At 39.0% G+C, this 25,461-nt stretch overlaps 1 protein-coding gene across 4 annotated transcripts; it reads left to right on the top strand.

Moving 5' to 3' along the window:
• Positions 1-8: 8 nt before the first annotated feature.
• AP1S2 (adaptor related protein complex 1 subunit sigma 2) lies at positions 9-25,102 on the top strand. Of its 4 annotated transcripts, none has more exons than XM_035115299.2 (6): positions 9-332; positions 3,912-4,090; positions 5,765-5,873; positions 7,064-7,201; positions 14,121-14,213; positions 23,196-25,102. In XM_035115299.2, the coding sequence occupies exons 2-5, from the start codon at positions 3,912-3,914 to the stop codon at positions 14,163-14,165; spliced, it is 471 nt and encodes a 156-aa protein (XP_034971190.2). In that variant the 5' UTR covers positions 9-332; the 3' UTR covers positions 14,166-14,213; positions 23,196-25,102. The 4 variants fall into 4 exon arrangements, with proteins under 4 accessions (XP_034971190.2, XP_034971191.2, XP_034971192.2 ...); XM_035115300.2 differs by lacking the exon at positions 23,196-25,102 and adding an exon at positions 20,262-21,334; XM_035115301.2 differs by lacking the exons at positions 14,121-14,213; positions 23,196-25,102 and adding an exon at positions 20,262-21,334 and having other exon boundaries at positions 11-332.
• The last annotated feature ends 359 nt before the right edge of the window (positions 25,103-25,461 follow it).

Raw genomic sequence — 25,461 nt, 5'->3', positions numbered from 1 at the left:
CCAACCCCGCCCCGCCGCGCTCCCACGCACACCCCGCCCCTTGGGTACACACTGGTGTGTCCGCTGCGAGGGGGCGAATGAAGTTTGGTGGCTGAAGAGAAGAAGTGGGGCCACCTGCCCGCCCCCTCCCTGCGACGAGCTCCTGGCCCCGCCTCCTTGCCCCGCCACAGTTCGCACGGCCTGCTCGCCGTGAGGAGCCCCTCCCTTCCCTCGCTCTGGTGGGGAGCGTGGCGGCGGCGGTTGCTCCCTGCGTAGTTTGAGAGAGCGCCCTCCACACACGCACACTCACGCAGAGACACCGGTGCGCGCGCTTCGAACGCTCCCGACTAACGGTAAGTGATGCGGCGAGCCTGGCCTCGCGCGCGGGTGCGCGCGCCTGTTCCTCCTTATAACGGTCAGAGGCGTCCCCTCACGGAGCCCCCTTTTTTGATACGCCGACGGGTGGAAGGCGGGGAGGCTGTAAAGACCGGCTGTAAAGACTCTCCCGTTGCCTCTTGTTCTCTGCCGTCGTCGTGTGCATATATGAAATGTGCGCCCAGGTACAGGAATACACAGCGCGTGCATTTGTATACAAGCCGCGCGGGCTCTACGTGCTCACAAAAAAGAGTATTTTTCCTCGAGGTCTTGGCGGGGTAGATGCGTCGGTCGAGCTGCTGGATGGGTGTTCGTGACCCGTCTGTGTTAGGCCCTATTCTGAAGGAGATCATAGGAGTCGGAAGGGAACGCGAGGGTCATCTAGTCCGACCCCTTGCAATGCACGACTCATTTGCCCAACGCGGGGCTCGAACCCACGACCTCCATGAGATCAAGAGTCTCCTGCCTGGTTCTCGTGGCCCCTGATGGCACGCTGGCTTGGCAGGCTGGCTGCCTTCAACAAACACAAACACAACAACACCCCCTGGGGAAAAACCCTTCATTTCTTGTAGCATTTTATTGTGAACTTTGCTTCTGGTGGCTGTGGTTGTAGTTGGACCCGTGCGTGATTCCACATAAATGGGATGCTGAAAGGAAGTGGATGGTATGAGTGGGGTAACCAGCTCCTAACATGCACTTCAGCTATTTCTCTCTCTCTTCTTTGAGGAGGGGGATGTAATCCACATGCAACCTGGATGAGCAAAGGTGGCTCCCCTCTCCCCTCCATCCCTTCCCAGCATACATGCGAATTTGAAGCGCTTAAAGCCTAAAAGCACGATGGTGTTTGTCCTTAGTGTGGTCTTGCATATGTATGCTGAGAGACCCTGGGAGAAGGAGGGAGAGAGATCATTTTTTGAGCATGACTGCTTTAGCCTTCTGGACAAATATTGGGGATTGCAGGTGAGCTGCTCTCCATTCAGGAGATTAGCCACTAGAAAGGTAAGCTTTTTGCCCTATGGTATTATTGCAGTTTTGATTCTCCATACAAATCACCCGTTTAAGGACATTTCATAGATCAGATTAGATTATGCCTAATGTTCTGGGATTTGTAAAATAGAACAAATCTATACAGTATTGCTCTGAAGTTCTCTGGAAGGACTTTCTTTTGTTTGTTCCTTGTTCCTCTTCCTGTATCTCATGTGATAAAAAAATTCCTTCAGTAGCACCTTAAAGACCAACTAAGTTTTTATTTTGGTATGAGCTTTCGTGTGCATGCACACTTCTTCAGATACACACGAAAGCTCATACCAAAATAAAAACTTAGTTGGTCTTTAAGGTGCTACTGAAGGAATTTTTTTATTTTACTTCGATCCAGACCAACACGGCTACCTACCTGTAACCTCATGTGATAAAGTGAGAGATACTTCACTATTTTCAGATTGAGAAATGTGTGGTTTGTGTGGTACTAAATTTCCATATTTTAACTGTCCAGACTGCTCTGGCTCCAGAATACAAATTGCTTTTTAACTTGTATTTTTAAAGAGATGGATGCCTTTAAAGTTCAAAGTACCGTATAAGACAACTGGGCGTATAAGACGACCCCCAACTTTTCCAGTTAAAATATAGAGTTTGGGATATACTCACTGCATAAGAAATACGAAAAGGTGTATAAGACGACCTCCGACTTTTGGGAAGATTTCCCTGGGTTAAAAAGTAGTTTTATACGCAGGAATATACAGTAACTCTTGTAACTTTCACCGAGGCCTTTTACATAGTGAGAAGAGATTACAGAAAAACTTAACAACTTCTGCAAGCAAGGCTTAGTCAAAATCTTGGGCTCACAGCTACACACCTCATGAACTTGGTATTTTCATGTTCTAACTCCATTTTGAAGATAATACTCTAAGTGGGAATGGACCTGTCATGGCTGCAGCTACTTGTAAGAGGAGCAACTTTTATATTTGTGTGTGGCCAACAAGGTCTAGGACGGTAGTTACTTCAAAAAGATTTCAACTCTGAAGTTTACTTGATCTTAAGAAAGAACTGCATGCATATTTGGTGTGTGTGGATATTATTTACGGTAGTACAAATTGAAGCATCAATGTTCCTGCTTTTTCTGGGCTGACCAGGATTTCTATAGCTTTAGTAGCTACTGTAGATAGAAGGGATCATTTTGGCACATGTAAATTGTCAAATTGAGATCTACAGATGTAGGGAGGGCAGTATACAAAATTTAATAATAATAATAATGATAATAATAATAATAATTAATAATAAAATAATTGTAGTGTCAGGATGAGAAGTTGCACCTCTCTCTTCAATGCAACTATGAAAGATATAGGAGGAAGACTTAATACCACTTTTAAGATATTTTAATACCATTTAGTGTAGATGCCATCACCTCTTTGACCTGCCTCCCCACCACATATCATTCAGGCACAGTTATCAAGGTATTTTAAAGTTTATAAGTTGGTTCTTTAGTATATTTTGCTGGTTTTTAGCTGTTTCTCCCAGGTTGTTTTGTTGCATTATATGTTCTTTTCTTCTCTTTTTTTAAAATAAAAATTGGAAGCCTGGCCATAGTGAACCACAAAACAATACACATTTATCTATTATCTAAATTTGCTCACATTAAGTAAACCTGCCACAATCTGTGTGGTGGATTATATGTAATGCTTGCATAAATGTTTGCAGGATGATGTCTTTCAAGTTGTGTGTAAAATTTGTTTACAATTTCTGTATAGCTTGCTTGCAGAAAGAAGTAGACATAGATATAGGAAGAAGCCTTAGGCCAGTCTGACCAATAGCATTATATTTTCAGCACGGTTATTGTATGTCATACCTTTTGTGTACAGTCCCAGTGTCAGTGTAGACGAATTGGCTGATTTTTAATAAACTATATTGTGCACCTGCAACAGCATAAGTCGATCAGTGTTCTTTGGTCTTTGGTCCCCAGAAGTTATAGGACTACAACTTACATCATCCCTGACCATTGCATAAGTCCTAAAATGACTGAGGATGGTGGGAGTTGTAATCCAACAATGTCTGGGAACCCAGAGTTGAAGAACACTGACACAGATAACAAGAATCTTGCTACTAGAGATCTGTTTAATATGAAATTTATAGCTTTTCAGAGTTGAGAATTTCTATTGCTGTGCAATGAGTTCTAGAAATGTTTATGAAAACAGCAACAATTTTAACCTTTGTCTTCAATGGGAGGATGTTAGTATATTATGATTAACTGCTGTGAACATGTTTGCATTTAAACTTCACTTGTATACAGTTGTATACAATTTAGATGATTTCTAGATAAAACTCACTACTGTGTTTATCTTATCCAGATTTTTCAAAAGAATTATTTAAGAATACAAGCCACTGTCTATCTTTTGAGATACCTTCAAGTCATTGATGTCATTTCCAACAGGCTGTTGGAAAGCTTAATTGGAAAGAAAAATGCTGGTGATCTTAATGTTCAAAAGCTTTCTCAGATGTATACAACAAACTACGCAACGGGACTGAAGGATTGACATGAAACTGTGTTTTATTTAACTCAACAGATGCAGTTTATGTTGCTTTTTAGTCGTCAAGGGAAGCTGAGACTGCAGAAATGGTATGTCCCATTATCTGACAAAGAAAAGAAGAAAATCACAAGAGAACTTGTTCAAACAGTCTTGTCCCGTAAACCGAAAATGTGCAGTTTTCTGGAGTGGAGGGACCTGAAGATTGTCTACAAAAGGTTATTTTCCCTCCTTACACTTATAAGTTCTATCCAACAAAAGATATATTGAATAGTAGAAATAAGGATTTCTTCTCTTATATGTGAAAAACATATATTCAACTTTCCTCATGCAATTTAATAGCATTGTAGGAATTATTTATGTCTGCAGTACCTTTTCTGTGTTGTAAAAATGAGATAATTTTACACTTAATAAAATAGTTATGCACTCAGATTTTTCATTAAATGAGGCATACATATTTGAAAACTGCTTTAAAGGCTATTTAATGTACTTGAATGTTGAAATGTTACATCATTTTATTTTATATAAGCTAGGACTTGATTTTGCTCAAATATAGAAAGGTTGCACAATTACACTATCTTATTCTTCTGGCCTGTTCAAGTGTAAATTTAAGAGCTATGGAATGTTGTACTGTCTGTTTAATGCCATGAAGAAAATTGTTCTTGCTACCACAGTGAAATTATTTCAATCTTTTGTTTCAATAGGTAAACAGATCAAGTACTACCTGTGCTTCAGTGCATTCATAAATCTCTCACAGTTGGAAATGCCATGCCCTGCAAACTACTTACCACTTTATTTATTTATTTATTTATTTTCTGATTTTCTACAGATGCGAACATTCAATAAAAATTTAAAAACACTGTTAAACTGATAATACAAATGAGGACTTATTGATCGCACGCCACTGAAACAAGCCACAATGCCACACTTCAAATTAAGGGACAAAGAGAAAAGTCTTTGCCTGGCAGATGAAAACAGATAGAGGTTGTTCCAGGCATGCCTCCCTGGAGAGAGCATTCAACAAGTGGGGAGGCCCACATAAAAGTACCTAGGATGATGATTGGATTATAGAGTAGGGTAGGGAACCTTAGGGGCCCCTCTCTTAGCAAAGTCACTTAAATAACGCCGATATATCCAGAAATAAAAAAATCCTGATAACACTGTGCTGAGGAAAATGAATGAAAGCAATGTATAACTAGGCACATGCTGCTTCAGCAAACACCATTTCCTCTTTACTGGTTGCTAAGCGAAACTGTATGATCCCTGTTATAGCACTTCCAACACCCTCCAGGCCTCCATCTTCATTCAGGCCACACCCTTTGCTCTGCATCCTCCTCAAGTGATTTGCCTGGCTGTAATGTGTTCTTGAAATGTATTAATGCACCTTCCTTGCCTGGGTGGAGGATAAAAGGTGTGTGTGTGTGTGTGTGTTTAGAAACCTCTAACTTTCATTTGGTGGAATACTGTACAAAGCTAAGTATCTCATTCTTCATCTCACTCACTACTGGTATGTGGCCCTTGAGATGGAAAAGATTGCTGGGGGTAGCGCTTCCACAGCCATCTTGAAAGTTTGTTTTCATAAAAACTATAACTGCTACAGTATTATAATTTTCTTTCCTATAGCTATTGATTGAATAACTTTTGATAACACACTCAAATATGAAACTTGTCCACAAACTGCCAACTACAATGAGGTACTTGGAAAAAGCCATAATAAAGCTATTTTCAAGCCAGTTTGTAAAGTTTGTGAATTCAGGTTAATTTTGAAAGTTAATGCATTACTCTAAGGAAGTTGGCACTGTTAATTTCTGTGAAATATGTAATGGGTGTGTATAATTCTTAAAACAATAATCTGGCAGTGTTTCATAACTATAGTAACATGTTTCTTTCAGATATGCAAGTCTCTACTTTTGCTGTGCCATTGAAGATCAGGATAATGAGCTAATAACCCTGGAAATAATTCACCGTTATGTGGAATTGCTTGATAAATACTTTGGAAGTGTAAGTTATTAACTGGTTTTTCTGGTCTCTGTAGGTGACATCCAATGATGTCTGCCTATTTGGGCAGTGGAAATCCACTTGTGCAGTGGGACTTCGGGGTTCTCTTCTCCCCATGTTCTTCCTGCTGCCACACATTCCCAAAATCTGCTCCAGAATTGCCTCCCAACCTTCAGAACAGATTTGGGGGATGCATGGGGGGAGGAGAGAAAGCAGAAGCTTCACTGCCTAAGTAGATGCTCACTCAAGCCCCATTGGGTCTCATCCTATATTATGAATTTCTATAATGAAGTTTTTTTATTTATGTAATACACAAATTAATATGACTTATTTTTCCTGAAGAAGAAAAAAAGTTTAATACACATAAGAAATAACATCCAATGCTGTCTGTACATGAGTGGAACAAATTTCTGAAGAGGGCTTTCTCTTCCTCTCCTCTCCCTGCAGCCTCCAAAATTTACTCATGAGGTTTGCCAGATCTAGATTAACAATAGATTTGCCCTGGGAGCCGGGTGGGCATGCTGCACGGAGAAGGAAAGGAATAGGAAGCTTCACTGTGGAAGTTTGCTTATGTGACATTAGTTTTCACCCTCAGGGTGCTTTTGGAGAATTTTTATAGTATTCTGCCCTCTGAAAAGTGCTGTAAAAGAATAATAAATTTGGTATTTTGATTTTATATTACAGCATGTATGCATAAAAAGTTATCTATTGCATTACATAATATAGGTCTGTTTCCTTACTGGGAACTGTTAATGAAGTCTGAAAGTAAAGAATTTGTCAGATGTTGCATGTCAAATATCAATATGTAACAACCAAGAAACTAGTATTTCTCCCAGCAGCAACTTCACTGAATCATCTTTGAAGATATTCAGTAGTGTGCTGCTGCTGTTACAAATGCTATTACATAATTCAGAGAACTATGTGGTATATATGAGGCCTAGTTGATGAGCTCAGATGATACACTTACCGGTATTTAAATGCATGTTCCTTATATTTTAATGTTGCTATTTAAATCAATATTAATATTTTATCTAAGTTTGTTCCTTACCAATATCTAAATTCATGACTTGGCCTTTAGTGATCACACAGAAGATCATGACAATGTGTGTTCCTTTAAAAACCACACAATCTTAACTTGGCACCTTAAAGAAGGAAATCCATCACAACATGTGTGTTTTTTCTATGTTTTCTAGGTATGTGAACTTGATATCATCTTCAATTTTGAGAAGGCTTATTTTATTTTGGATGAATTTCTTTTGGGAGGGGAAGTACAGGAGACCTCAAAGAAAAATGTTCTTAAAGCCATTGAACAAGCAGATCTATTACAAGAGGTAAGAAAATTGTTTTTTTGTCAAAACTCCACCAGCATGCTTTACTCTTTTCTAAGAAAAGCATCTTATTTCTCCAGAAGTTGTTGAAAAAGCTTTTCAGCATGTCTAGCATGCAGCTTCTCCTTAATATTCTTCTGTAAAATATTGCTTTACCCACTTCTTATTCTGTTAGCTAGCATCACTGTATTCAGTATATAACCTATAAAGAACAGTAATACTCCTTTATTTTTTTAACGTTTCCTTTCATAATGTGTTTGGTGTTGTATGTGTTGCTAGACATGCAACTACTGTACTGTCTTCATGTGTGTGTCCTTTTGTCTAGGTGTTTCTGTTGTTTTTATTCAATTAATTTATATCCGTTTCTTTTTATTCAATTAACTGAATGATTATAACTAATTTTTGTCATACCTGATGCATGTATGCCTCTTTCATTGCTGAAATCCAGAAGCTAGACTCTCTTCTTTGAGGCGCTAAGGTATAGTTAACATTAACTGTTTTAAAAACAAGTAACAGTGCCATAGCTAACTTAAGTAGATGTACACTATGCATTTAGAAAATAGTTATAACACTAGTCTTAGAACTGTAGCAAATAAAGTAGACTTTTGGGTTGAAACTTTGCACCTCAGCTGCTAACAAAATGCATTTCCTGTATTACATCCTGTTTTTACTTCCTGAGAGAAGCCTGAAGAGACTAATAGAAAACAACTTAATTAACACAGCAACAGAATAATCAATATAACAAAGCATAGCATATATCAAAATATGACATATGTCAAAGCCATAAATCTTTGAAATACATAAGAATTAATTCAATAGTAAGGGTCCTACTTCTGGCCTTCTTGTTCCCACCCCATTTCCCTTTACCTAGCCTCATTGGTATACGGATAGCAGCTGCATAAATACCAGTATTAGTGAACTCAGTTGCCTTTAGTGCACTGATTTAGAATTAGGGTTTCAACACAGTAGTCGGAACAACTTATGTTTTGTTAAGCTAAATAAAATTCCTCAATCTTGAGGTGATAACATAGAACTGGCACTACAGGTGTTTTGAATGATGGTTCAGAGCCATGTTATAAATACAGCAAGTCTGTTTCTACATAAAGGAACATGGCATTAGCCTGCGTGCTTGTACAGTTATCCAAATGTGAACTTTTGTGGCTTTGTATTGCAAACATGGATGGTGTTTTGAGATGTGTATTTGCTTTGCTTTGATATACTGTATGTTTTGTTCAAGTCCCATCTTTCAGTCCTGTATCCACTCATTAGTGAGACTTTTAAAATAATAAATCATAAACTTATCCTGGTAATTAAGCGGCCATCCAAATATATATTAACTACTTGGGTTTTGCCACTTCAGAATATATACACGGGGACTACTTGTTTAAAAGCATTCTTCATTTAAAAATTCACTGTCCTTAAAATACTGGTATACTGAGGGGAAGGCTCAACTGAGTAGAAGTTTTCATATGGATGTTGACAGTGTAGTGATTCTGAATTCTCACAAATACTCTGGCTTGTTTATATCATATAAGAAGCTTTAGAAAATGTGTAGTGAAAAATTGCTGAAGGAGCAGGTGGCAAATAAATACTGTGATTAATACAACAGCCATCAAGACTGTTGTGATTGCATACAGTGTATTTCAGTATATATTTTTCCATTTTTTTAAAATGTGAGATTATTTATTCCTTACATGAGGTGTAACCTGCTTGTGCTTGTTTAAAGTGCATGTGTGCAGTGCATATCTGCAAAGTTGGCCATAGGGCCAACAGTCTGCATTGCTGAAGTGCCTATGAGCTGAGGTGTTGGATGCAGCAAGCCAAGCTTGTGCAAATACGGATAGTAGGGCAGATGGCAGAGGAAGGCAGAAAAAGGCAATGTGTAGGTGGGTGGGCTTTGGCTACTAAACCTCCAATCTTAATCCTTACCTGGGGGTTAAACCCTGCTGAATTAAGTAGGATTTACTCCTGAATATACATGGTTAGACTTGCAACCTCAAACACAGATGAGAATGATTTTTCTCTTTTAACCTATCCACAGGAAGAAAATGTGATATTGGAGATTAGGGAGGAAGGAATATGAATTAAAGGGGTGGAGGAATAATATATTTTTTACAGCTGCAACACTATGCACACTTTTGAGAGCAAGTTTGCATAGTGTTGTTTCTGAGTAAACACACAAAGGACAAGGCTGCAGAGAGATCTGTTTGCTATACTTGTATGATCTTACTTCATTGTTACTGTTGGTTTAGTTTGCTTTGATCTTAATAGTGCACAGTGCCTTGTAGGCTGATAGGAAATTAACAGGTTTGTTTCATAAATATGATTTTACAGAGGTTGGAGTAGGGATGTTGGCTGTTTGAATGAAAGGGATGAGAAGGAACAAAGGGCTGGTGGTGACCTTCCTTACCTCCCTCAGAAGCTTTGGCGGAGGACCCAAAAGAAGGAAGTTGAAGGGAGGAGGATTTCCCTCCCCTAACAGATTTTTAAGTATTATAAAACAGAGGAAATGAGAACAGATAGATTAGACAGGTGACAGCCCCCCTTACACACATAGCTATACATACTGCATGGGGTTCTGGGGAGAGTGTCGCCTGCTGCCAGGAAGAAGGGCAAGCGGAAAAGTGGACCCCATAAGGGTCTGGCAGGGCAGCTCTCCGAACACTCTGGGGCTGCAAGTCAGACATAGCAATGCCTCCGTGGCCAGGGTAAAAGAAAAAGAAAAAGGGCGAGTCAGGGGTGTGTGTACCTCTTCCTCCTCCTCTTGGCAATGTGTTTTTGTTGAGTTTATCCACTCTGTGAACTACAACATGCCATGGTCTCATCTAAGGATTCTTCAAAATGCTGGCTATATGTTAAAGAAAAATTAATGATACAAAGACATGTGGTAAATGTCATGTCTAGTTTGGCATTACAGTCCAGAATTTATCTGGCTGCATAGTACTAGTACGAAATATTGGCATATTCTGTTCACATAATTTTATAGTGGATTCGTTTATTAACAGAATTTTGGCTGTCCTTGCTAGGCAAGCCAAAAATAGTGGTTGCCAGGACCTTTCTTAGCCATGTGCTCCAGCGACTTGCTGTGCTTCCGTGCAGGACAGAATAGTGGGTAACTCACTGGTTTAGCTTCTCCAAGGCAAGTTGCTATTGGGCTTGAAGCAACCAATGAAGTTTTCCCAGCAAGAAAGTATGGTGAGAAGCTTGGTGAACTATGGCACCCAGGGTATCTGTCATAGTGGCAAAACACCCCCCAGCTTTGAGAAGGGACAGGATCATTACCCAGCTGCTAGAATAATTTGCAGCCAGCTCTATAGCTCCCAAGTTTGGGAGCAAGATTGGCCATTTGTTTTGCTTGCCAGAGTGCAGTGGCACACTAGCTGTTGTGAACAAAATTTTGTACGTCTGTTTTACAGAGTATTTCTAACCTGCTTTTCGATTAAAAGTGTCTGTGGTGGCTAATGAACCATAGTAAATAGAATATAAAATGCAGTTGCTTTTAGAATCTCTTCAAGAAAAAAAGTCCAAAATTAAATTGCAGAACAAAATCCATAGATTTCTCTTCCATACAAGTCCCATTAAAAATCAGAGTTTTGCAAGAACAAATCTTGTTTAAGAAATTGCAGGGGAGGGACAGCTGCCCAGCAGAAGTTGTTTAATGTGTGGCATCTAAATGTCAAAAGGAAATAAAATAATACTTTCCCCTTATCAATTTTACTTTTTCCCACCATCATTTAATTCACATAGACTTTCAGGGTTTGTATAATTGATAGTTTATCTTTTCAATAGTGTGTTAGTTATGTACTTTATCTTTTCAGAATTTGTTACTCAGTGCCTATGTTGGACTTTGTGTTTACATTTTAAGGAGCTGAGGCCTATAAAGTTACAAAAACTAAACATTTTAAAATTTTGTGGAATTTTGTGTTTCTTTTACATTGGTTAGTGTCTTTTTGGAAGTTAACCTATTTGTAACGGGTGATGTGTGTGTCATTCCGTTCCTTTGCTTTGGTTGGAATCAGTGCTGCCTTATATGTATGTAACAAGCTGTTTGATAAAACAAATGTAAAAATAATAAGTAGCTTTTCACTTGGGACTCCCTGTGCGAAAGCTAGATAAGGAAGGGCCATTTATCCTGCCTTTGTAGCTAATATCATAATTCCTTCATATCCTAACACTGAAGGATTGTTAAAAATCAGTTTGACAAGCTGAAACACAAGGACAAAAGAAGGACAATCAGTCCTTCCAGGACAGATTGCAAATGCTCTTATTCAATTGTGTATTTTTTTAGAATTACTTTATTGTCAAGCACATAGTTCATGGGGAGGGTTACATTGGTAGTTAAGGTAAGGGGACTCCTGACCAGTCGTGACCGACTCTGGGGTTGTGGCACTCATCTTGCGTTACTGGCCGAGGGAGCCGGCGTACAGCTTCCAGGTCATGTGGCCAGCATGACAAAGCCGCTTTCTGGCGAACCAGAGCAGCACACGGAAATGCCATTTACCTTCCCGCTGTAGCGGTACCTATTTATCTACTTGCACTTTGACGTACTTTCGAACTGCTAGGTTGGCAAGAGCAGGGACCGAGCAACGGGAGCTCACCCCGTCGTGGGGATTCGAACAGCCGGCCTTCTGATCGGCAAGCCCTAGGCTCTGTGGTTTAATTTCCATTAATTTGGAAATTAAGTACTCTGCTCACTCGAACTGTGATTTGTTAAATTAGTGCATCATTGCTTCAAAGTTCTGCATATCATGTTCTGTGAGTGGACACTGAGCATGTTCACTTGCAGATAACAAAAAAGATCTCACAAGAATGCACCTACTACTTAAGCTTAAGTTCTGGTGAAAGAAATACTTAAGTGATTGCAGAACTGAGCTCCATGCAACCCATTTAAATCACCTTGGATGTGGCACAAGAAGAAAATATTTTAAGACCAAGAGATGCCTAATCCAGAACAAAGTGGGAACTTGAAAACAAAGATAATCAGAGCTGAAAAGCCATGGTAGGCAGTGTGATAAGGAGTGGAAAAAAGGGAAGAAATGCTTCTCTCTTCAATTGCAAGATGCTTTTCCCTCAACCACACTTCATATGCTTGCCTCCCCAAGATTCGCAGACACATTTATTATGGCGAAAAGCAGTGAGCAATAGATGTGTTAAGCCCCACATTCCCTGTATGGCCCAGGTACTGGTAGTGACCCAGATCTGTGTCAGCTGCCAAACATTAGTTCAGCTCCTAAATACAAGGCAGTCAAGATCCTTGCAGTGATAACTTTTTTTGTTCAGAGTATTTCCATATGATTTCAAATTTGCAGTTAGGTTGCTGAAGATATGGAGAGGACTTGGGACAGTGTTTGCATCTAAAGTGTTCTCCATGTTACCTACTTGACCTGACTTATAAGAATGGCAGCAGTCCTGTAGCTCTGTCTAGAGCTGCCAGAGGAATGCAAGGCTTTAAAGTTTACATGGGAGGGTGAAGATCACATGGAGAAGTGAGGGGATGCCATTGTTAAAAAAGGAATTGTGTATTATGTGCTATATGCACATAATCATTCTGTCCCTTCTACATGATTTCTAACTTCTTGTAATATTGGAGTGACATAGGGAAATAACAAACACATTGCACGTCTAATGTAGTTACTGAGTGTTTGTAATAATACTTAGCACTGGAAGAATCAGAACCTATGCTTTGCCTCTGAGTGATGTGTGTTTCTGAACTGCTTGCATAAGTTATGAAGCAAGCACCTTTCTGTGTAGTAAAGCTGTTTAATCTCCTTTACAGAGCTTGTGCTTTGAATTAGATAACTCTCATCACCCTATTTGAATGTTTGGTACTTTGACCTCAGCACAGAAGTAGTCTTTAAAGTATTCGGTAGGGGCAGGAATATTGAATGAGAACCATGCCTTGTTCTCTATTGTCTTTTCATCGATGTCTTACATCGTAGTCCCTTGTAGCATTAGGGAATTAATGTATCTTACATAGTACTAAATAGTTTGGGAATGGCATAACTCCACTATTGAAAATTAAATGCTAACTTTAAGAAAGGCTTAACTTCAGCTTTTTAGGTTTTATGTTGTACTCTTTAGAAGAAAACTTCAAAGAGGCTAGCATTCTCTGAGATACTGTCTTTTAAAAACCCATTAAAAATAAATCCAATAGTCCAGTTACATCTTGCTAAGAGTTTTCAAACCTGTTAGTAAGGAGGATATCTGAATTAATGTGATCTATTTGGCGACCAAATCAGACATGGTGGGAACTATAATTTATGTGTCTACCCCATTGTCATATAAAGTTGAGGGTCCTTAACAATAAATGGTGTCAATGGGAGACTGACCTATTAACTGACTTTCTCATGTACCTCACCTCCCTGTATTCAGTTGCTTCAGACACTTCCCTATTTCTAGCTCCAGTACCAGAAGTGGATCAGGAATGGGGGGAAATGGTTGGCAAAATGAACTGAGAGGAAATAAGGCACAGGAGGAGGTTAAGGGTGCAGTGTTCTTGTTGCAAGACCCGAATCCCACCCCCATTTTATATGGGAATGGGGCAGACAAGTAGGAAGTATCTTCTACCATCAAATATAGCTTGACTCTTACAAATGCTCTCATTGTGTTCAGAATAACTTCCCCAACCTGGAGCTTGATTAGATGTTGAAAAAGAAACATCTTGTTGTGTTGAGTTCTCATGTTTTTTATGTGGAGTTCATTGGAGTTGTTGTCTTTGTCACATTTTCATTAGCTTTGTCCTTGATAACACTGACTTTTTAAGCAATGCAAAGAAGTTGTTTACCTGAGAGCCTTAGCAGTCCTCATATGTACAAGTGCGTGTAATAGTGGATATTTTTTCAGATAGTTTTGCTACATTAAAAATAAAATGTTTAAACTACAGACTTGCCAAATTTTCAATTGTGCTTGATTTTGTTTGTAGAGCCAGAATGAAGACTGGGGAGGTTTGTCTGAGGATATCTTATGATTAAGAGCAGTCTAAAGCCTTAGCGTTTTGATCCCATCCATACGATTGGTAACTACCAAATTTACCGTTTTGGTGGCATGGTTTACATGGGTGCTTTGCAGAGTTTTGCACGTGTAATGGAACTCTTGCCTGATAAGTAAAAAGAGGAACAGAAAATTAGCCAGTGATTAACTTAACCTTGTGCAATACTTGCATGAAAGTATTGAAATATGCTTTGGGTGCTCTTGTCTTATTTTCCTTTCATACTAACAGCATCAGTTTGAAGTGTGTGGTGTGTGGTTTTGTTCTGGTGGTGTTAATCTTTAGGTGTTAATAGAAATTGGAAGGTTCACAAAGTTTTTTGCTAGGTTGGGCCTAATTATGCATTGAAACATTACTGGAAGGGCCATGAAATTACCATAGGCCTTGCTGCAGAACCATTTCTTTATGCTTTACTAGTAAATTTCATAAGACAAGTCTAATTTAGATCTATAGTGCATTGCAACATTTTTGTTGAGTATTTTAGGGGTATATGTTACACAAAAAGGTAAGTGTATTTTAAAGAAATCCCAGTGAACATTCAAATGGATAAACTGAAAACTTTCTAGAGCTAAATTATATACAGAATAACAGAAGTAGTTTAAAAGCCTGGTATCATTTTGAAAGAAAAAGTTAATTAAATCTTCCAGTTTTTTAAAAAAGCTGAATTTATTTCAATAGAGTAATGGAATTACATGTAAAAAAACAAAAAAACAAAAAAATTCCTTCCAGTAGCACCTTAGAGTACTGAAGGACTGTTTCTGGGGGACAGGGGGCGGGTGGGTGGGGGGGACTCCCTGGTCCTGAATGGGATAAGTGTGCCCCTGAGGGACCAGGTGCACAGCCTGGGAGTCATTTTGGACTCGCAGCTCTCCAAGGAGGTGCAGGTTAATTCTGTGTCCAGGGCGGCTGTCTACCAGCTCCATCTGCTACGCAGGTTGAGACCCTACCTGCCCGCAGACTGTCTCACCAGAGTAGTGCATGCTCTGGTTATCTCCTGCTTGGACTACTGCAATACGCTCTATGTGGGGCTACCCTTGAAGGTGACCCGGAAACTGAAACTAATCCAGAATGCGGCAGCCAGACTGGTGACTGGGAGCGGCAAAGGGACGACATAACAACCGTCCTGAGATATCTACATTGGCTCCCAGTACGTTTCCGAGCACAATTCAAAGTGTTGGTGCTGACCTTTAAAGCCCTAAACGGCCTTGGTAATGTATACCTGAAGGAGCGTCTCCACCCCCATCGTTCAGCCCGGACACTGAGATCCAGCACCGAGGGCCTTCTGGCGGTTCCTTCACTGTGAGAAGCAAAGCTACAGGGAACCAGGCAGAGGGCCTTCTCGGTAGTGGCACCCGCCCTGTGGAACGCCCTCCCATCAGAGGTCAGAGAGATAAACAACTACCTGACATTTAGAAAATACCTAAAGGCAGCCCTGTTTAGGGAAGTTTTTAATCTGTGATATTTTAATGTATTTTAATGTGTGTTGGAAGCTGCCCAGAGTGGTGGTGGGGACCCGGCCAGATGGGCGGGGTATAAATAATAAATTATTATTATTATTATTATAGAGACCAACTAAGTTTGTCATTGGTATAATACCAATGACAAACTTAGTTGGTCTCTAAGGTGCTACTGGAAGGAATTTTTTAATTTTTTGTTTCAACTACGTCAGACCAACACGGTTACCTACCTGTGACATGTAAAAAAAGGTTAAACTTATCACACTTATTAATCCTGCCTGTCCTCAGTAAGCTTAAGGTAAAGGTACCCTTGACCATTAGGTCCAGTCGCAGACAACTCTGGGGTTGTGGCGCTCATCTCGCTCAGCAGGCCAAGGGAGCTGGCATTTGTCCGCAGACAGCTTCCCGGCCATGTGGCCAGCATGACTAAGCCGCTTCTGGCAAACCAGAGCAGCGCACGGAAACACTGTTTACCTTCCTGTCAGAGCGGTACCTATTTATCTACGTGCACTTGACATGCTTTCAAACTGCTAGGTGGGACAGTTTGACATGCTTTCAAACTGCAGGGACCGAACAACAGGAGCTCAAACCACTGACCTTCTGATCGGCAAGCCCTAGGCTCTGTGGTTTAGACCACAGTGCCACCCGCGTCCCAGTCTCCGTAAGCTTGGGACAGTACAAATCAGGGTGAATAAATGATCTATATTTAAATAATAATCAAAGACCCATTTAAAAACTTCTGTTTTATTTTATTTCTATTGCATTTATATCTTGCCTTTTCCTCGAAGGAGCTCAGTGTGACATATATGGTTCTCCCCTTCCTTGTTTAATTCCCAGCAGCTGTTAAAAGCAGTTTACTCAAGATACCTTTTAGCAAATTAGAACAGGTCAGTAAATGAGCATAGAAATATCCGTGACTCAGAAGCCTTCTTTAAAAAGTTTTTAACAACTCTGCAGAAGGCCATTAAAGAGGAGGCAAGATGACCCTTCATTGGGAGGGAATTCTAGAGCTTAATAAGCACAGGCACTGAGAAGACCTTGTCTCTGTTCCCAGTCATCCTTTCAAAGTTGTTGGGACACACAAGAGTGATCCATTGAAGACTCAGTCATGTGCAGGCATTTACAGAAAGGAGTCCTTCAGAAAACCCTGTCCTAAACTGAATGACTTTTAAAGGTTATCACTAGCACTTTGAATTAAGCCTGGAAATGAATTGGAAACCTGAACAGTTGTTGTGAATGGACCATAGCTTTGTGATAGAGCATCTGCTTTGTATGCAGGAGATCCCAGGTTCAATCCCTGGCATCTCCATGTAGTGTTTAGACTGACCCCTGTCTGAAACCCTGAGGAGCTGCTGCCAGTGAGTGTAGACCAGGCATCCCCAAACTTGGGCCCTCCAGATGTGTTGGACTACAATTCCTATCATGCCTGACCACTGGTCCTGTTAGCTAGGGATCATGGGAGTTGTAGGCCAAAACATCTGGAGGGCCGCAGTTTGGGGACGCCTGGTGTAGACAATACTAAGTTAAAAAGACCAATTATCTGCATTTTCCTGTGTTTAATAGAAGAGTCATATGGCCCCCAGTAATCTGCCACATTCTTGACAACTGATAGTTTTGAGACAGTTTTCAAAGGTAGCCCCGTTTACAGCACATTGCAGCAATCCAGGCATGATGTAACTAGGGGATTATGTCACCTGACCACATCTGCAGACTCCAGGAATGGATGTAGCTGGCACATAAGATTAAGGTGAACAAAAACGCACCTGGCCACAGCCAATAATGAATTGGATGTCCTAGAGTTGCTGATCTGCTTGATAGCTGGTGTGGACCCCTAATGTAGATAGCAGCTGTTGCTAGATCCCACGCCACAGGTGAAGAAACAAGAACATAGGAAGTTGCCTTATTTTGACTATTAGGAAGCTGTCTACACTGACTGGCAGTGGTACTCTGGACTTTTCAACAGGATTATCTATTGGCCCTACACAGAGATGACAGGGATTGAACCTGATTTCTGAGCTACAGCTCTTCCTAAAGATATAAGATGCTCCTTATTCTAGGATTTGGTTGTCTCTACCATCATTTATGTGTGCCACAGTGATTATATAGAATGATTGCTGCGGGCCATTCTCCCCAGAATAGACTAAAGAAAAGATGAAATTGCTTCAAGTTACAGTACATTCATCTGTTCTGTGGATCACTGTCCCTGGTTTGAGTGTGACTGTGGAGTGATTCTCCATGTAGTCATGCTGGTAGCCATAGTTGAGGTACATATCTTCAGCTCTACTTATGGAGGGTACACCATGGCTCAAATAGTCTTCCCTTCTCTATTCCACTTGGTTGCAAAGTCCCAAACTTGATGAGAAAAGAGACACTTTCCTCCTGTCAACATTACCTACAATGTGATAGAAATTTGCTTAAGACCTGAGCTGCAAAAATTGTGTGGGTAGGCTGCAGTGCAGAATATTGTCATTGGGAAGCTAATGGCTTCTTGACTCGGTGCGCCTGCCCTGCCCTAATGTTTTAATTATTTTTGTAATGTTTTGAAGCAGTTCATTTTTCACTACTTTTTATAACTAATTCACCCACCCTGTCTGAGGTTGGAAAATGTAAAAAATTAAAATGTTTTGTTAAATAATAACAGATCAGCTTACTGGTGTTTAGCTATCTCTGCCATTGCCCTACTCAAGAGTGGTTTGCTTAAGTGCTTCTGTACAAGTTGAACTTAAAAGAAAAAACATGCAAAAGCTCAATATTAATAGGTCAAACCAGACATCCACACCCTTCTGGTAAAACTTATTTCTTCCTTCTATAATATTCTGAATGCAGCAAACTCCTTTAGAAATGCTACACTATGCATGCTCACATGGGGCAAAGTAAAACAGAAGGAGCAAAATCTGATGCGGATGGGAACACTGAGTCTAGGTTATTGACTAGTTATTTTCGTATTTTTAAGAACTTGTTCAGAGGCACCGTAGGAGGGAATGCTAGCTCATTCCTAGAGGTATAAAACATGCTTGTGCCTAGTCAAGGTTGAAGCTGATATAGCTCTTGCTCTGTTGCCAGAGAAGTTAACAATTGTTTCTTTGCAATCTTATTCAGCATCATGAGTTGTGTGCAAAAATGATCTAATGAGAACAGAACATGTTTAGTAAGCATAGAATGCAGACAGTGTTGCAGGGGGGGCGGAGATTGGAAACTGGAATGGAGTGGCTGGAAACAGAAGCACTCCACATTAATTGAGAAAGTTTCTTTTCTTCTCATTAAGATATTACTAAATATAAAACTAATACGGATCTCAGTTGATATTAGAGCATAAGATGGGGGGGGGCCTTTCCAGTTTAAAGTTTTTTGGAAAGCCCGTATTTTTCATACATAAACACAGTGCTATAGCAATGTCCTCAGACTATTCTTATGCCTGGTTATTGTGCATGAGAATCTGGGCATTCCTGTTTAAATGAGAATTCTCAGAAGGGTCTTTGGATTAGTCTTCTTAGAACTGGTCCTGAAGTAGTTATATGAATGGTCTGATTATACAGAAGCTCTTAGAAGTGTGAGAGAATTTAAGATCCTGTTAAATTATCCTTGGTTGGCAGGAAATCCCAAAAGCCAAGTCTCCATCTGAGTAGTTGGATTAACGGTTAGCTGGCTTGGAATGTTAATACAAGTGGTTTTAAAAATAGATTTAGACAGAATGTGGTCATAGTGCTTAGAGATAATTTGCAAAACTACACTTTTTTTGCTGGTGGGGGGGGAGGTATTTTAACGAAGCCTTAGAATTTGATGTAGTTAGATGCATTATCAGAAATTGAACAGTTTGCCTACTTTAATTTCCACACCTCTTTCTGTGCCTCCAATAAAAAGCAAAAATTTCAATTCTTTCTATTCAGCAGTACGCAGGCAAAGTTCTCCCTTCTCTACTTGAATGTAATTGTATGCAAACAAATAATGTTTGACTGTAGCCATGCATGGTACAGACGAGTCACCATGAAACATGGAAGCGTGCGCACACATACACACAAACACAGCAACATTTTTTCAACAAATGATTCATTGATGTCTAATTGCATATACAGTCATACCTCGGTTTAAGTATGCTTCGGTTTGAGTACTTTCAGTTTAAGTACTCCGCGGACCTATCTGGAACGGATTAATCCACTTTCCATTACTTTCAATGGGAAAGTTCACTTCAGGTTAAGTACGCTTCAGTTTAAGTATTCCACGGACCGTCTGGAACGGATTAATCCACTTTCCATTACTTTCAATGGGAAAGTTTGCTTCAGGTTAAGTACGCTTCAGTTTAAGTATTCCACGGACCGTCTGGAACGGATTAATCCACTTTCCATTACTTTCAATGGGAAAGTTCGCTTCAGGTTAAGTACAGACTTCCGGAACCAATTGTGTACTTAAACCGAGGTACCACTGTAGTTTTATAAACATACTACAGTGATGTGCTTTTCAAACCCTGAATAGCATGTTGTTTAATAATGCATGTGATTGAGAAGATTGGTGTAGAAATAGTGATAGCATTAAAAGTAGTGGTAAATAAAAACCATTTGCATTATTGTATGCATGCAAACTTTCGTACTATTTATAAAGAATGTGCACATTTCTTTTATAGCCACGTCATGAATACTTTAATGTCCCAGTATACTAAATGACTTCATTCACCATGCACACAGAGACGTGATAGAGCTGATTTACTCATGGCAGAATACTTATCCTCAGCTGGATGAATCCAGTCATCTTGAACAAATTAGTTTATCACATTTGTTTTGCTGTTGTATATTTCCTTTTCCTACCATTTGTGATGTCTGTTTTTTTCTTTTCATGTGTCTTGTCAGCATGCCATAACTTCCATGTTAAATCTTACCAGTAGCACTTGTCATAGCATGTAGTATTCAAGCTGGAATATGTTGAGCCCAACATTGCAGTTTAAATACGCAAATACCATGGTGACTGTATTTTTCAAACTAAGTATGAATTGGTATTTGTGCATATATTATAGAAATCCATTGATAGTGAATTATTGTTGGACCCATTAAATGTTCATTTAATGGATAATGAGAAAAACTTTGCAGGCCATAGAAAAAATGGTTTATATGAATATATTTCAGTGCACTAATGGAGCTGACCCAAACATTGCCGCAACAGGCAGAATCTGTGCCTGCAGGTAATCATTCAGAAACATCCACAGATATTCTGAGCCACGCTGCAATTTCTATTAAAAAATGTGAACATTCCAAGTGTGAGCAGTGGTAGACTAATTCTGTTTACATTGCTCAGGAGGCTGCTATAAAATAGTGATTGCAAAAGTAGGAAAGGGGCAGGATTAACCAAATGAACTATAAGTAATAGAAAATTCCAGATATACGTGTTATACTTGAACAAAAATGTCAGTTATAGTTCACAAGTAAGGGGTTTTAAAATTCTGAATCTACAACAGTCTGGGATGTATTAGTATCAAATCTTAGGATGTTTTCCCATTACAAAACTTTCCTATTTTTGTTGCATTGCTTCTGTGAATGTATATGGCAAATGCTGCTTGCATTCTCTTCATGCCTGAATCTTTAAAATGCTGTGCATGGAGTGCTAATGAGGTGCTGTGTTATGTTATAGCTTTATATGGCTGCATGCTTGTAAATTTCTGTGAATTAGTTTTCATGGCATGTCTATAATAAAGTATTGCATGCACTCCTGACGTGAATGGCTTCTTTTTTCCTCCATCTCTTTGCTGTGATATATTTCATGTTTGTGCAGTTGGCCTTTGGTAATTCTAATCTACGGGTATAAAATATGTGAAAACACGTTTGATAAATGATTCAAACTCCAAAGCATTAGCATTATTTAAATTGATTCTCAAGCATTACTCAGTTACACATTTTCAAACAGCTGTTAACATTTGTTTGATAGATATTCACAGCTACTACGGTATGTAGTTTAAATGCTCCCAGATTGCATCTGTGATGTTAACTAGCTGAGGGTGGTGCTTGCTTCATTTACTCATAAAACATTGTTAATTAAAGTACAAATTAACTTTTATTTTTTTTACCCAGTATATGAAAATACACACAGCAATGGTGTTTTTGTATTTGCATATTGCCCAGAGTTAAGCGTCCATAAGCACTACTTCCTTTAGGTCCTGTCCTGATAGGAGAATATAAACATTTCTGTGGATAGCTCCAACTGGCATGGAAGTCCAGCCTATGTTTCACATGGCTTACAGTGGCTCTAACCTACCTCACAAATCAGTGGAAGGAAGAAGGAAAATACTATCTTCCTGATCTGCAGCTGCTGATGAAACGTGCCCATTCCCAAGTAGTTCTTGTGTGGCAAGGAGCTGTAGTCTACCTCACAAATGGGAAGAACGGTGCCTTTCACTGCCAATGGATCTGTTTGTCAGTAAGCAAATTCTTTAAACAGAACAGATTAGGCTAAAACTTTAAGTGCAGTGCTATCCCATATCCTGCCTTTCAGTTCCATACACTAGCATGTCTATCAATGCAGAATGGTGGCAAGTGATCATGCTGGTGATTGTATGTACCATCTATGCTAATCTAGAGGTTCTAGAAACATCCCGCCCCACTTATGAAAGTCCAGCTCTTTTATCCTTATATCCATGAATATTTAGAAGCACCGTTTAGTTCTATGATATATAAACAAATAATAAAGGTAAGTTTCTTGTGGTTTCAATCCCCTGACAATAGTCTTTTCAAAATTTCCAGTTTTAAAATCATGAAGTAGAAATTCTTTTTAATGTGTTTGTCTTTAATTTGATAATTTTATATTAAATTTATAAACTCAAAGTTTCATGGCCTATTTCTGTTCCTTTAGTTGAACATCCAGAAATTCAAAATGCATCTTTAACTATATTCTTTCACCTTTTCAATGCTGCCATTTCTGAAAATTGTTGCCTAACTCTGACTCTCTCTTTTTGGTGCTGTGCCTTGTTTAGGATGCTAAAGTAAGTGTAAGCTCTCTGTGTTTATACAAAAATTACAGGTTATGCTTTTAACAGGAAAAACAACATGGTATGCTTTTCTTAAGGTAGTCTTAGAAACATCTGATGTTCAGCTAACATTACAGTTGCTGTCAAATCATTTCCAAGAAGTCCCATACAAACTTCACATATAAAGTATAGAAATCTAACTTTTTAAAACTAGAAATGTTGATTCTAAAAAGTTTTAGTGGTATCATAGCATTCTTTTATGTCAGATAGGATGGGAATCTGGTCCTCCACTTGTTGTTGGATTACAGCTCCCATCATTCCTGACCACTGGCCATGCTAGCTGGGGTGGGTGGGAGTGGGAATTTTAACAGCAATATCACCTATCTCTGCTCTGAAAACAGAAAATAACTTGCCTCCTCTGTTTGACAAAAGAAAATAGGTGGGTGTGAAATGAATACTATTATAAAATGCCTTAAACACTAAGAGTGTTCTGCATAACTAGCGACTGCTTGGTGCATATCCTGAATTTCATCAATTCCCGATTAACAGTGCATATGGTATGGCAGGAGCACAAAATCTGTTCATTCTCTAATTTTCCCTCCACAGGAAGCGGAAACCCCTCGTAGTGTACTCGAAGAAATTGGACTGACATAAACTTCCTTCTTTGCCGATGTCTTGTGTGATGTTTTCGCATAACTAAATGTTCACTGCCTTCATTTATTGTTAGCTAATGGTGTTATGATGCTATTTGTCAGTATTACTGTTCTGCTGAGCTACATCTTTTAGGCCTACAAGAAAAAATCCATTTACTGTAAAATTTAAAAACAAGGGAATGAAAGGTTTTAAAACATTTTTCTGGGGGAAAAGGGATATTATAGTGATTTAAGCCACAGTAATTTACAAGCATTTATGAGTCATAGATGGCAATTTTAGTAATTATATTTTGTAAAATGCCATACATAATGTATCAACTACTGTACATTATGTCAGACACTGAAAAGAAACAATTCCATATGGCAACCCGTTGAAATGTGTTAATTTGGTTTTGTGTAACCAAATACTTACTATAAAGTCAGCATTTGTTATACTCAGTTTAGGTTGTTAGATTGGGGGTAAACAACTGTTTTGCAGCTGTTCATAATACCAAAGAATTCTATTTAGACCTGCAAGTCCAACATCTGTTGTGAGATGTTAGTTGCTTTATTTCTAGCAACAGGGTTGTAAACAGAACTTTATCAGAATGAAATTGTACAGTGTGAAATTCAGCCAGAAAACTGAGTTAATGTACAAAGGGAACAGCAGCTTAGGCTACATGGAATTTTCTTTGTTAAAAAAACTTATTGTTTACTAGCTTAAATGCTCTCTTGATTGCACATGTAATCCTTTCAAAAGTGTAAAGCAGTATTAAGTCAGAAGTCACTGAGATACAGTTGACATAATCTCAAAGGGAAAATGTAAGAAGAGAATGTTACAACACATCTATCTGCCTTTCTCCCAGTATATTAACTATACTTAAACCAGAACTCAAGCAGTTATTTTGATAATCTGACAATCTCTGTGTTAAATCATTGTTTTTCATTTTTCATTCTACTTTGCAGGGATAGGTTTACTCCCAATTCAAATCTGAACAACTAGAAGCAAAATTACACACAAAATCTTTAAGCCATTGGCATACCTTTCCTCAGCTAGTTTTTTAAAAGGCTGCAAAGATATGCACACTTTATTTGGCAGTAAGTAATAATTAATAATAAAATAATAATAATTTTTTATTTAAACCCTGTCCATCCGGCTGGGTTTCCCCAACCACTCTGGGCAGCTCCCAACAGATTAAAAACAGAATAAAACATTAAGTCCTATTAAACAAAGCAGGATTTACTACCATATAAACATGCATAGGATCAGGCAACATGAATTTCACAAAGTCAAACTCTATTTTACTCTGTCTTGCATTTTACTGCATGTCCTACACTTCACATAGTGCAGAACCCCAGTACAGAACACCTGCTGTTGAAAGCAGTGTGACTTCCTGCACATTGTGTTTGTGTGTGTTATTGCACGCCTTTCCAATAATATGACTATCAAGTTCCCCTCCTGTGGGTCTATTTGCTGTGATTACTGTGTTCCAAAGCATCCAAATACTTTACTTTATAAGCTGTGCCAGGCATTTGAAAGATCATGGCTTCATGCCATAATCACAAAGGAGAAGTTATGAAAATATCATGTTTGCATAAGATACCCAGGAACCCTGTTCTACATTTCACTCACAGAAAATCTGGAACGAGTTTCAAGAGACATTAGAGTGGCCCTCTGTGTGATGTTGAAGTGACAGAATTATTTGACATTTTAAAAAGTCAAAAGCAATTTTTTATGTGTATTCAAACCATGTTTAAGGTTTACAATGTTGCCTTGTATGTGCTTGGTTGGAAGCTTTGTTGTGACTGTGACGTAAGCTGTGTGGACACTGTCTTAGTATCACACCAGTTGAGTTGTAATAAATGTTCATTTTTACTCCATTGCTACGTCTGTCTGTTCAGAAACTTGCGGAAATAACTCGTTTCCTTTCACGGTTAAGAATTTTAATCTTTTTCTTGACAGTTAAATATAGCACTGTAATGTAGTAGAGGTTTTTTTTTTTTTAGCAGCAAGCATACCATGACAATATACAACAATTTTTTCTAAGAAAAAGTACTTTGTGTTCTTTGGGAGTTTTGTTGTTTTGTTTGTTTGTTTAACCAGATGTCCGTGTTTAAAAATGTAGGGATCCAGTCAGTGGAAATATTGGAACACAATTTATAGAAACAAAACTTTTTTCTGTAGCACATCTTAGTTTAGAAGGTGGTTTTCTTTTCCCTTTGTGTTGTTTTCTTTACTT

Source organism: Zootoca vivipara, chromosome 4 (assembly GCF_963506605.1).
Source record: "Zootoca vivipara chromosome 4, rZooViv1.1, whole genome shotgun sequence".
Taxonomy (NCBI): Eukaryota; Metazoa; Chordata; class Lepidosauria; order Squamata; family Lacertidae; genus Zootoca; species Zootoca vivipara.
Note: the sequence above shows the minus strand (reverse complement) of the source record. Positions and strands in the feature narration are given on the sequence as shown.